At 39.6% G+C, this 13786-nt stretch overlaps 1 protein-coding gene across 1 annotated transcript; it reads right to left on the bottom strand.

Moving 5' to 3' along the window:
- Positions 1-1378: 1378 nt before the first annotated feature.
- Positions 1379-3081, bottom strand: LOC148023471 (ras-related protein RABA5c-like). Its single transcript, XM_087696447.1, has 2 exons — positions 2602-3081; positions 1379-1952 (listed from the first exon to the last, which is right to left on the bottom strand). The coding sequence occupies exons 1-2, from the start codon at positions 2954-2956 to the stop codon at positions 1624-1626; spliced, it is 684 nt and encodes a 227-aa protein (XP_087552573.1). The 5' UTR covers positions 2957-3081; the 3' UTR covers positions 1379-1623.
- Between the last annotated feature and the right edge of the window lie 10705 nt (positions 3082-13786).

Below are 13786 nucleotides of genomic sequence, written 5' to 3' on the forward strand. Positions count from 1 at the left end.
AGAGATGTGAAAATTGTGTGAGAGAGGGGTAGCAAAAACAAAGGAGAGGCATAGACCGAGGGAGGGAGAAATATGTTGTGGATATACTCAATGTTTTCAAGTGCATATGGGTGAAATTGAATAGGATAAGAGGTTTCGATGATCTCACACTGATAGAGTACTAAGAGGATGGGCGATGCATGAATCCAAAGACCTCGATTGTTTTGTGATACTGCATCAAGCTATGACAATGCCTACTGAGTGGTTTACGTATGGTAGGCCATGTATTGTTGTTTTAATGTTAAGGAGTCTTTGTTGATTGTTAGATGTGCTTACATTTACGTTGTGGGCTTCTAAAATTTTAGGTGCAAGAAAGAGAGGAAAGACTATCATGACCCCTGTACCATCAACAAGACGAAGAGTGGCGATGGGGCTTGCTTCGCCTACCCATACTATATTGGAGAGTGAAAATTTTTCCAGTTATTTCTCAAAGAAAAGAAAGCTTCATTCTGGCTAGGCCCCATGGGAAGTTTCAAAAACTTTGTAACATTTGGATGTAGATGCATAAGCACAATCAAGGAGTGACACTTTGTGGTTTATTGATACTTGAATTTGTGATGCAAGGTTATTGGCGCAATCTCTAGAACAAAGTTTGATTTTAAGCTTTGCTTCACTTGTGTGGGTTATTAATACTGAGAGTTTGCATGTAATGCTTGGACAGATTTAAACTTTGTGGTGTGGTTCATATATCTTTCATTTGTGGTTCAATTCATCGTGGCAATGTTATTTCTCATTGTAACATCCAAAGATCATTTAGAGCGGCTTCTAATTGGTATGTAGAGCAAGTATGGATACAAGTTTATAAGTTTGGTGCGTGGTTATTGCATGTATATATGAGTCTATGTACTCCTGGATGCAAATGCATATATGGCCTTTTATACATGTGTGTAAGAGAGAGAGAGAGAGAGAGAGAGAGAGAGAGAGAGAGAGAGAGAGACTGAGTGAGTGAGTATGGATACATAGGGGGGAGGTGTAAAAGGGGTGAGAGATAGAGGGGTTGTGAGTAGAGGAGAGTAAAGCATGTGATGTTTTTGTGATGGCATTACCCATTGTGCGATAGGGAAGTGAAGCTTCCCTTGCACTTGACATGTTTGAGAATGCATGTCAAGTCAAATTTGCAGGTACCCATTCCTACCAACATACAACGTACCCATTCCTACCAACATACAAGGAAATTCGAAGTAACCATTTCCGCATTAAATTCGTTCAATTCTAGCGATCATTGGCTTTCAGTATCCTTGGGGATGTTGCAAATATTTATTTACCTTATATCAATAAAATTTGACCGCGTTATTTAAGAAAATTTGTAGCGATCCAAAACTGGCAGTGATTGGAATGCTTGCAGATTATATCCCATTTTGCATGCTTGCAAGAAGAAAAGGCAGGAATATGTACTTGCATTCTACAGGAAGCAACCGCCCCCATGTATGTCTAGCGAGCCTTGCGAGGCTGTCACGATGCATACACTAATTGCGACAACAATTCATTCTCTCTGTAAGTTCAATCCTGTACAGTGTGTGTGGAATTATGAATAGGGCGACTATTGAAAGTACATAGCGAAGCTCAAATAATCATTGCAAACGTTTAAAGGCAACATGCAGGCAACATCATCTTACGATCCGCATGCTCTGATAAGGACAATTTCTCACTGTGACGGTGATTAATGGTATTATATGGGTCGTAACTAGCAGAGACATTAAGCCCTTTACGACGGCGGTTTGCCTTATAGATTTCTGTGACAACCGTCTGGAAGGCAGAGGCAACATTGATTGCGGTCAAGGCGGATGTTTCGATGAAGAAGAGGCCCTCAGCTTCTGCGTAGGCCTTGGCCTCCTCAATGGGGACCTGTCTCCGGTCCGCCAGGTCACATTTGTTGCCGACCAGGAGTGTGATGACCAAACCGTCGTCATGCCCTGCCGATAAGAGACTGTATGAGACGTGTGTGTGTGTGTGTGTGTGTGTATCTGTATAAATCACAAGAAGTTTTTGACATGTTCCCGTGTGGGTCAGAAAAGGGGCTCTTTCCCTTCCTTTCCCCTGTAGGATTCAACATCATGAGCATACGCGTTATGCCAGAAATTCACTGCATTTCTCTAATGTTCAACATCATGAGCTTATGTTTGAGAGGCACTATAATACCATATACCTACCTAGCAAGGTATGGTTGGGGGTAAGGGGCTGCCACTATAATTCCCACACCTTTGGCCGACAAGGCCCAGTCCCAACGCCCAACGGCACCTAACCAGGTAGGGTAACTCAGCTAGTTAGTAAAAGAGCGCCTTAGCTTTTTACTGTTTTTTGTTCTTTCGATGGCGATCAAGCATAATTTTCTTTGTCTTTTCAAAGCAATCTTAGTTTCTGAATCAGTGCTACAGACGATCCCATACCTACTACCTAGTTTGCCAGAAACATGCAATCGAGCCAATCGCTGGTACTGGCGCATTTCTACCCTATACGATGTCTCTCAAACAGAAGCCCATGATGTTGTAATTCACAGTGTGGAAATTACAGTGGGAATTTGTCTGAGAGCGTGTGTGTGTGTGTGTGTGTGTGTGTACTTACTGCGGAGTTCTTCGAGCCAGCGAGCCACATTCTCGAAGGTCTGCCTTTGGGTAATGTCGTAGACGACCAGGGCAGCCCCTGCTCCCCGGTAGTAAGCGGAGGTGACCGCCCGGAAGCGCTCTTGGCCGGCGGTGTCCCAGATCTGCGCCTGAACCTGCACTGCTTTTTGTTTACCCTCGGCGTTATCGTCGTCATACACCTGCAGCGATTGCGTCTGGAACTCCACTCCGATGGTGGCCTTGGAGCACGTCTGGAACTCGTCCCGCGCATACCGGGACAGCAGATTCGACTTCCCTACTGCCGAGTCCCCGATCAACACCACCTTGTACAAGTAGTCCACGTCATCCCCCTCCATCCCACAAAAACACACACACACACACACTCTCTCTCTCTCTCTGTGTCTCAAAACACGCCAAAAGACTGCCGAAGATTGATTACCTTCAATCACCAGATATCCCCCCCCTCCTCCTTCTAAGTTCTCTCTCTCCCTCCCTCTCTCTCTCTCTCAACCACGACTGACGTCCTCTCAAGCATCCCATCCACCATCACATGACCGGGAAACATCCCACCGGGCCACCGTTCCCTTTTGAAAAAGAAAACATAAAAAGGCTGCAACGACATGAGTAGCTATATAATCAGTGCGTGAAAGCGATAGCTACATCTATTCTTTTGTCCCGCCACGGTGGGCGTCACGTTGCCTTTAGTGAATAAAAGAAGCTTCTTCCCGTGCACCAGACCGAAAAGGTCTACAGAGGAATTTTTTGTCTCGAGCACAAAACGTGAAAACCACAATGGTAAGTAAATTTTGTAATGCGAACTTCAATTTCAATAGAAATTTAAATATATACAGCACTCATCGGGGAGAGCGCAGCAGGCCATTCACAAAATGGAGGGACGCTTGTTAAGCTAAATCCCTGATCTCCTTGCAAAACAACTAAAAGATCCAGTGAGCTGAGTCAAGGGTTTTTAACACAAAAATACATTCATCACGAAGGGATCCAACGCATTTAGCAGGGAGTAGTTGCGGGCCTCCTTTGAAGCTCATGCTGTTTCTTTTATTCTAGATAAACCTGAGAGTGACTGCCACAACCAGAGAGACCAGTTTGCATGTGGATTCGTCCAGCGAGCCCTGATCACCACCAAAGAAGACTATTGTAAATCCAAAATTTGATTGAAGATTGGCACCTTTGAGCCACTTCCTAACTCTGTGCCAAACAATCCTGACTGCTAATCACTCCCAAGATAGATGCTTTCCATCTTTTTCGTGTTTTTCGTAGAGAGGGCAGAATGGGATCATGGATATTCTTCTTGAGAGATTGGCCCGGAGGGGAAGCTTTTCGGATAGGAACATCCATCTTAAAAAGTCGAGTCTATAAGATGGGGTGGCTGCCCAAAGTCTCCTTACCTTGCATTGCCAAGTGGAGAGAGTAGTGTGGGGACAACATTTCCCCATGAGCTTGAGAGGAATGGCTAGAGAGCGGGGTTCAAAATCTTATCTCTTATTGCACTTGATCAGTTGTTTCCCTGATGGGTTCATCAACGCAAGCAGTTTCAAGGGGGAGCTCGAGCAGTTGCAAGCATAGGCCAATCTGGCATCAAGTGAGCCAACCTATTTTTGTAGCCAATGCATCTCCTGAGTAGAGAAGAAAAGGACTCATCAATTGCTTCAAGGGGCATCCAGCAAGCATCCTCCTTACTCCGAAACTTCAAGCCCTTCAAGGAGATGGATTTGGCAAGAGAATAGTTGCTTAGGACAAGGGTTGTTGAGGGATCAAAAGCAAAGGGGTTGAACTAAATGGACGAACTTAGGGAGGCATCCCCATTTCTACTAAAGGAAGTGGACCAGCTGGCGGTAGCAATCAATTGCTACTAGCTTCTAACCAAGTTTTGGGCCGTCTTTAACTAAGGCAACTTTATTAATTGCTGGTAGTTGCATATTGCATCCTACCAAGTTCACTCTGGCCAAGCATTGCCTTTTCTAACCGAGGAGATGATCTAGGGTTCAATAATTGCTGCCCAGGATTAAGCACTACCCATCCTACCAATGAGCTTGAAGGTCAATTTGCCTTGCTAGCAAGGGGGTCTAATCCCTTGCCCCTCCCTCCTTTTTCCTAGCAGTAATGATGTCCCATGCAATTTAGGCCATTGCAGACCTATTGCCTCTCCTCCAAAGGAATTGCCTAAAAATTTTCTCCACCTATGCCCAGGAGGACTTAATGAAGGAGAGCAGTGAGGCCATGTACATTGTCATGGAGGTGAGTATATTTTTTGCCACAGTCACTTTCCCAGCGAGGGACAAGGAGGTGTTGTACCACCTTGCTAGCTTGGATTGGATTTTATAGTCCTCTTGCAACCCTTCTATAGTGCTTTAGTTACATCTATGATATATAGTCTATATCTATATCTATATCTATAATCCATACTCTATAAGCTATAATCTATCTATAATACTTATCATTTTGATTGCACCTTAGGGAAATTCCAAACATCCAAAGGCCTTCCCAAACCTACAAAATCTCCAAAACCTCTCAAAGTTTAAATTTCCTCCTCTTCTTTTAAAAAAGAAGTTTGAATTTAGGACTAAAATATTAATAATTAACAAACAACCTTCTACTCTCTCTCTCTCTCTCTCTCTCTCTCTCTCTCTCTCTCTCTCTCTCTCTCTCTCTCTCTCTCTCTCTCTCTCTCTCTCTCTCTCTCTCTCTCTCTCTCTCTCTCTCTCCATGTGTGTGTGTGTGGACACATGACAAGTCAGCAATGATAGAAATTGCTTTTTCTAGAAACTTCCAGAAAGGGCCCCACAAATCCCTAATCATGTGTTGCCTATCGCTTTCTCCAACATATTGCCTCTCCCAACTAGGCAAGGCATTCGATATGCAATGGCATAACAACAACATCTAATGAGGAGAGTCCTTCTAGGCTAGCATTTCCTGCCCATTGTGCTACTCAACATTGGTAAAAGGGGCATTTGTGAGCTTCTACACGTATGTCTTTGTGCATTGTAGAACTAGTTCATAGTGTTCGTTCATAGCAAACAAGTTCACAGTCTTCAACTATAGCAATCAAAGCCTACCATTTGTAGGTCCATTCACACAGATTTCCTCTACTAGGTGTGAATGAATGTCTTCATCATTTTCTATTCACTATAAATGTCTTTATCATTTTCTGTTCAATATAAATTGTGTTGCATTCCTTGTTTGCAGGTAGCTAGTCCTCCTCTTGCTTTGTAGTTGTATATGTTTGCTTCTAATTATTTCTATTTTGCATGGGCTCCTTGAGACCGAACCAATGGGATTTCATTTTGCATGGGCTCCTTGAGAACGAACTAGTGGAATTTCATTTTGTCATAAGGGGAACATTTGATTCATGATTGCTTAGTGTACATGGGCTAAATTTAGACCTTGCATCTAGATTTCTAGTTGTTGGGTCTATACCCCGTGAAATGCACTACAACACCCTGCATGAGATACATCCTTGGGATGTTGAAAGGGTATCATTGTTTTTTTGGGTTTGGTTTGGAAATTAGTTACTTCTTGGCTTGAGGATTCGCCTTTTGAGGATGCATCCAGGAACGTCACACAATAGAAAACTTTGGAGTTTTCTTTGGGCTATGGGACTAGTACTTGTTGGCAAGGTGCATCATCATCATCCTCTCTTAAGAAGGGTAACTTCGGATGGCAATAGCCACTATTGAAGGAAGGCTTATTTTGCTTAATCCATTTCTTGTGGATATTTTTTATATGATGCGACTCATTAGCCATTTCAAAGGGTATCATAGTCATTCTATCTAACAACATGGGATCTTTAGCTTATGTAGCCTCTAGAACTTCTTCCTCATTTGTATCCTCTTCAAGATGGATGGATCCTTCCAATGCGCTTTTACAATCTTCTACTGTAATGTCATCATCCTCTTCAAACTTTGTCTCTGCTTCTATAGGGGTTCTGTACAAGAAGAACAGATTCTCTATTGTATTTTCTACCTCTACTTCTGCAACTATCTTTGTCTCTATCTCTGGCTCTGCTTCTATCTCTATCTCTATCTCTATTATGGCCATATAACAAGGAGAACAATACATCCATGCCTCTCGAGAGTTGGCTTACAATGCCCATTGTCAGGGACTGTACCTCTATTTTCTTTAGGAAAGAACTGTTTGAGAGCTTCTTCTTCTCCTAATGTGCCGTCTATTATTTCATTGGAAGAGTTTGTGGCCACTTCAATGGAAGTGGATCCATTACCTTTTTGTGATCCATACAACTTTAGCACAACTTTTTTGGGTCCTCTATGTCTAGGGTTAGGGTTCCTTTGAACCAATCCATATGTGCCCTTGCTTCAAAAAGCCATGGTCTCCCAACAACAAAGGGTATGAGGTCCCATAGGATTTTGGTTTTACCACCAAATAGGTCAACCAATAATATCTTCATATGACGGTTGTCTTCACATATGGGAGAATACACAAAGGCCTAATTCTGCTTTGGTCTCCTAGTCTGATAAGCCACTGCGTAGGTTGCATACCTTGCAAGTCTAGATTCTTCATTTCACATCCATCATAATATTCACTAATGAATCTCCATCAATCAATGCATTTGCAATAAATCATCATTCAATCCACAGGTTGATCTCTGGGGTACCAGGATCCAGAATGGCGTTAGCTACATCCACATCTTTCACACGCTTTGGGGCCTTATTGAACTTGGGGCGTTAGCAATCCTTAGGCCACATCTTCTTGTCAATATGCTTTTGAATTTCTTTTGATAGTTAGGAGACAACATCAACAACTATTGGAATGTTAGGTTTGGTTTGAAGGTGTCTAGGTCCTTGACCAAGTCATATTCTTTAATAGGATCCACATGCTTCTCTAATCGACTAGGGAATGGAGCAACCCCCACTTTCATTTTTCATTTTTCTTCTAGAAGCGGCAATGCTGGAACTTCTTCTGCTACTAGAGATACTTCGAAATCCTCTATCTCTTGAACCTTTGGTCTTGTCTTTGTAACTATCTCTGTATCTATCTATACTGCTAAATGGCTCTATACTATACCGTTTTGTTCTATATTGTTCTTTTTGGAAAGATTGAATTTCACCATTTTGGTAGAGGGAACATTCTCTTTTGAAACTGTGGGCTCTCTTTTATTGGCACGTGTTATTGTGGCAACTTCCAATTCCACCAAATTAGAGGCAAATTCTTGGGTCTTTTGTTAGATATCAATGATAGCTTTCACAGGAGCCAAACTAGGACACTCTTTTACAATGTGGCCTCCTCCTTTGCATCTATTGCTGCATAAGGGTTTATAGTCTGTGGACCTTCTAGGGTTTCGATAGTTTGGTGAGATATGTCCCTTTTCTCTGCATACGTAATACTCCACTTCTGATCTCTGGCCATCGCTAGATTGTTGTTCACTGTAACTTTGAGAGAGAAACCTCATTGGGCCAAAATTAGAACCGAACTCTCTAGGCTTTGGTCTAATATCTTAGGTGGTCATCTTGGATTCCAACAAGTTGAATATTGCTTCTTCATCTTTCTTCATTCTTTCATGCATCTCCTTCAAAGAGAAAATATCCTCTGTTTGGTTCTTCATTAAACATTACGAATAGAAGACTCCAAGGATGATTGGTTTTCGGGTACATTCAGTGCTTAAATGTCCCGCTTGATAGCACTTTTTGCACCATGTATTAGATTGCATCAAATCTCTTCCACTGTAGGATTGGATGTGTTGGTTGTATTCACCTTCAACATCTACAACTGTTTTGTAATCGCATCCAACTCCTTGATGCATGAAATTGAATTGGATAGATAGTCCTTCAAATTTTCTCCTCCTTGAGTACTCACAATAGGGTTTCAGAAAGCCTCTAAAATCACTGCATAGACTAGTTGGGTTGATCCAGAGGATCCTTTGTTCTGATTCTGATTTAGAGATCCTATTGAGACTGGGGGTTGTTGGTTCTAGTTGTTGGTAGGATTCCACTGTTATTGTTGAGTTGCCATTGGGAAAACTGTTTCAGACCAGTGTTGTTGTGGTTGAACCATCATTTGAGGTACTGCCATTTGTGGCCACTGTGGATTCGATGCACTGTACTGCAGTACTATTTGCATTTGAGGGTAGGGGTAAGGAACTATTTTTAGGACTTCATTTGGTGGGTATACCAGCCCTGGCATGGGAGGAGGTAAGACTTCTCTTCTTGAGATCATCGATAGCCTTACTTCAACTTCATCATACAGTCTTTCACCTTCCATTGCAGCTTGCAGGTTGATTGGTCTTCTTAGCTCCACAAACTTACAAACTTTTGGTTGTCGGTCTCTAAGAAAAACTCCCTTTTGGATATCTTCATTCAAGTGATGATTAGTCCATCTCTTCAGTATGGATTTCATTCTAGAGACCTATGCTTCCACCCGTTCACCTGAGGACTGACTTATGTTCATGAGATCCTCTCCATCTGCTCTTCAAAACCTTCACACCTAAATTTAGTGAGGAAGGCCAAGTCCCATGTGCTAAAAGTTTATGCTGCTTATCTGTCATACCACTAAAACATCGTGCCTTTGAAAGTGGTGGGAAAAATCACCAACCAATGCTTGCGGGTTTTGGCATTGTTGGCTACACACACTACCATTAACTCACCTATATGAAGATCAAGGTCTTCATTGTACTCTCCCTTAAAGATGGGCAATGGAACTACATTCACTAGCATGTCATCAATATCTCCAGGACATATCTGACTAGGAAGGGGACCTTGAGTCTCCATGGGGACTTTTGTAAAGAGTGTTGCTGCTCTAGGGCATCAAAGGAGGCTTCTGCATCAAAGGAGGCTTCTGCTACGAGCTTATTCTCGGCTTTGATTTTTGCCTTCTCTTTTCTCACATACCATTGGACTCGTTCTAGTGCTTATCTCTTGATAGCATCATTCATCAAGAAGTTAGTTCCACCCAGTTTGTTTGCATTCAACAGAGCAAAATCAGAGGGGCTTTAGTCTCTGGAAGACTCTCTTTTCAATATTTCTTCTTTTCAACATCTTTGAATTTAGCTTTCATTCTACTATAGAGGAAAAGATATTCGATTATGAAGGTATTAAAACTCATTCTTCTGAGGATTGCCATAGTGCCATCATCTTGATAATACCAACTTTGAAGGGTTTCAATACCATGGGTTGTGAAGAAGACTCTGTCTAGTAGCTTTCAGTGGGTTGCTAATTGGATTTAAAAAAAAGCTGCCAGTGCACCAAGCGTCCCACGTATCTTGCTATTGAGCATTCACAAATAGATTCCGACTCTTTTCCTTCTTGTTCTTGTGAACTTCAACCAATCATAACTCCCGAAGCTTCTTCACAATCTCCCACTTGATGATGTTTGGAAACTCTTCAATGAAAGCCAAATCTCCCATGGACGGTCATTCTCTCTGTTTCTACTCTTCAGTTTTCTCCCAAACAATTTGCCACCAAGATGCACGTCTCTATTGCTTCAGTAGGAAGAGGAAATAGTCCACTACATAGAGCCTGCATCAAGATGGTAATATGTTTCCACCATTTTGGGAAAAATTTCTTGTAGAAAGTGGCTTTAGCAATGAGAATTTCTAATTCTTTAGTGGTAGAAGGAACTTTGCAAGCATCCATTGAATTCTCCTCCTCTTAGCAATGTCATTTCCTTCATTTTTAGCCTCTTCTTTTGATGCTTGTTAATGGCAATATTCATCGATCTATGCACCCAAAACATGGAACCCCAAGAGGAACACCAAGAAAATGGGGAATCTACTATAAGAAAATCTATTTTTTATCACCAACAAGCATGTTTTTCATGTTTTAATAAACCATAATTGAACAAACAACACCAGTTTTCTTAAATCTTCACGCAACATAATATAGCAATTCTCCCACGGATTTATCACAACAAAACTTCAATGAATTCTTCATATTCTTCATCAAAAAGATAAGAGAATACAAAGGAATGCTCCACTTTGAATGAAATTCATCGCATAGTATCCATCTTCAATGGTTTCTTAGACTTCATAGTCTCCCTCATGATCTCTCACTCACATAGATACATTGTTTTGCATGAAAATTTGATTATCCCTCATTTTCTACCTCTCACACACATGTCTCTCTCAATATAAGTTGGAATAATGAAGAATAATCATCCATAACCATTCTTTGGTCTTGGATACCCCTCTCAAGATGTATATCTAATATGAAAGGTTACCAAAGCCACTGCAGTGTCCTTTCGTAGCTCAATAGTGTCACTGTCACACTTCAGTCTTCACTTGAGTCTTCAATAGCTACTTTTTCCGCTTCTTTGAGCTATTTTGAACTTGTATTCATCTCTTCTAAATATTAGAAAACTTTCCCAAGCTACACATTCATCCCATAGAACACCTATAGAGGCATATAAAACATAAACAAATTAGAGGCAGAGGCTCTACAAAAACTCAATAGAGGGTTACAGAAAGTCATTAGAAAGCATTTAGCTCAACTAAAACAATTTAAAACCATCAAGAATCATTCAATAAGCTTTCAAAAACTCTTAAACTCCATTAATCATAATTCCAACCCCTCATACAGAAAGAAAACATAACAAAACAGAAGCTTAACAGAACCAATCAAGACCAATCATGCACTTAATATAAACTTTCAACACATCATATCTCCACTAAAAAACAGCACGAGCTTCTCAAACCTAATCAAACTTATCCAAAAAAGTCTCAAACACTTCCAAATAAACTAATCAATATACAAAATCAATAAAAAATATGTTATTCGGTCCACAAAAATAATAAAAATAAGCCAAAATATCAAGTCATTTCAGTAATCAACATATGCCATGGTTGCTATACATCTAGACATTGCCTATGTAGTGGGAGTTGTTAGTATAGAAAACCCTCCAAAGTTGGGAGGCAATAAAAAGTATCGTGTGACACTTGAACAATACCAAATCTATGTGCATATACTTTAGAGGGAAGGATTCATTTGTTCTTGGATATGTACATGCTAATTTTGTAGGAAGTGTAAACTCTAAGAGAACTACTACATTTTTGTCTTCACTTTAGCTCACAAAGTCAACAACTATTTCTTAGTAATGTACTCACATGCTGTAATATTCTCACCATAACACTTCATATCAAGAAACGAATTTGGGCTTGAGGCGTTTTAAAAAAATTACTCGTTGAGCTGTCACATAAGTGACCACATGTAATTTTCTTGATATCAAGTCTCGCATTAAAGCAGTTTTGCAATCTGACACGAGAAGATGCCTCAATGTTCCCAGCCAACAAAAAAACAAAGACCAGGAGTAATTAATATTACGATGATTTGATCATAATTTTTTTCGCATTATATTTGATTTAGCATTCTTGATTTCATTTAATGCGTCAAAGATCGCACTAATTTCGTAACCGCAAGACAAATCGCAAAAGCCTTAATCAATAGACGAAGAACACACAAGTATGAGCAGGATATTGAGTAAGTTAAGTATCAAAGAGTATGACATGACTTTATAAACTAGATAAGTCATGAGGTAACTTGGCTAAAAACCACTAGATGAAGTCGTTTTGAAGATTTTTTTTTTTTTTGAAAAAATAGGCAAAAAATCATGACTTTTTTACGCATGGAGGGAGAGAAAGCATTTAAAAATCATCCCCGTGCCATCATCCAATAGGTAGGCAATCAAAATGCATATTTAATCAAGCTCACTTGGCTCTTGACAAGTAGCTAAAAGAATGAGTCAACTGCGTGCTCCCTCTCATGCCTATAAATACACCCCCTCTCCTTCACAAAGAAAGCAAGAAGGAAGACCTCTTTGATGATGGAAAATTTTCTCTACTTCTCTTTTCCATTGTAGCTTGAGCCTTGAAGGAGGAAAATACCCCTCTTCTACCTCATTTCCATTTTCTCTACCCCTTGTTATGCCTTCCTCCCATATAGCCATATAGCTAAGCAAAACGCTGGCGAAATTTTTTTAGACCACCACCAACTCTCCTTGAACTACCACGTCAATTTCACCTAACATCCATGGCTCCATGAGATCGTAAAAATTCAAGAAGCCCATTCGAAGTAAGAGAAGTAAGAAACACAGCTGATGAAGAAAATGATGAGGTAGAAATTGGCGAAACCCCCATTACTACAAACCTGATAGAGGTAACATATTGTCAATTTGGAAAAAAATAATGATTTATAAGCTAATTGCTATATTTGGCTTTAAAAGATTACAAACACATTCCAAAAGAAAATGCATATAAATTGTCGCTTAGGAAAATAGCCTAAGTAATATAATAATTAACTATTTAGTGAAATGAATTTTTCAATTGAAAAAGGATTATATGCATGTCATTAAGAAAATATTATAATTATGGTTTATTTCATGATATTTATTGTTATTTCATTAATGACGCATGTGATAATAATAACAAAAAAAGGTAGACGGTGTTAGGGAAGTGAATATTTTATAAATTTTCCCTGAAAGTGACTATCTCTTTTTCATTTTACTAATGATAAACAAATGCATATAAGTTTTATAATATTTTATGGAAAATCATTTAGATAATATCACGAAATAATCAATGCATTAAATCAACATAAAATTGTATAAGAAAATATATAGTAGATACACATACATTAGGTGCCTAGTAATATAATTTGATGTCTGAAAGATTAAAGAAAAATCACACTTATGATTTTTGCATTGCCTAGAATAAAGTTTTCAAAAAAAACAATTAGCATTGCACTTAGGACATAACCAAATGAAAATTGTTTTTTCTAGATAACGCTAAAGTTTGGCAAATGGTCGGACATCGTCGAAAGAAAAATCGCACTTATGATTTTTTCATTGCCTAGAATAAAGTTTTTAGAAAAACAATGAGCATTGCACTTGGGACATAACTAAATTATTATTATTATTCTAGATAGCGTTGAAGTGGTCTCAACATCGTTGATTAAACCATAGAATATGAGTAGAATAAAATACAAATTATTTTCTTACTAAAAACTCATGCAATGTTAATATTGATAATCATATTAGTGAGAGCATCAATATCATGAATTGACCCACGTATGAGTCAATGAGATAACCTAACCTAAAATATCAAGAATGTTGAAGCAAAAACAACTATAAAATACTCGACAGCCCTAAAACTATCACTATTAGGAAATTAAATAAATATCAAAAGTCTATAAGACTTCTTGGACATTGATAAGAATTTGTTGTAA

This window comes from Lygodium microphyllum, chromosome 16, assembly GCF_053477565.2.
Source record: "Lygodium microphyllum isolate KBCC chromosome 16, Lygodium_microphyllum_v1.1.10, whole genome shotgun sequence".
NCBI lineage: Eukaryota > Viridiplantae > Streptophyta > Polypodiopsida > Schizaeales > Lygodiaceae > Lygodium > Lygodium microphyllum.

Excerpts from the sequence above, each read along its gene's own strand:
- LOC148023471 (XM_087696447.1), bottom strand. The coding sequence starts at position 2,956 with ATGGAGGGGGATGACGTGGACTACTTGTACAAGGTGGTGTTGATCGGG. Across the intron at positions 1,953-2,601 it reads CTGGCTCGAAGAACTCCGCA|GGCATGACGACGGTTTGGTC; the intron begins GTAAGTACACAC and ends TCTTATCGGCAG.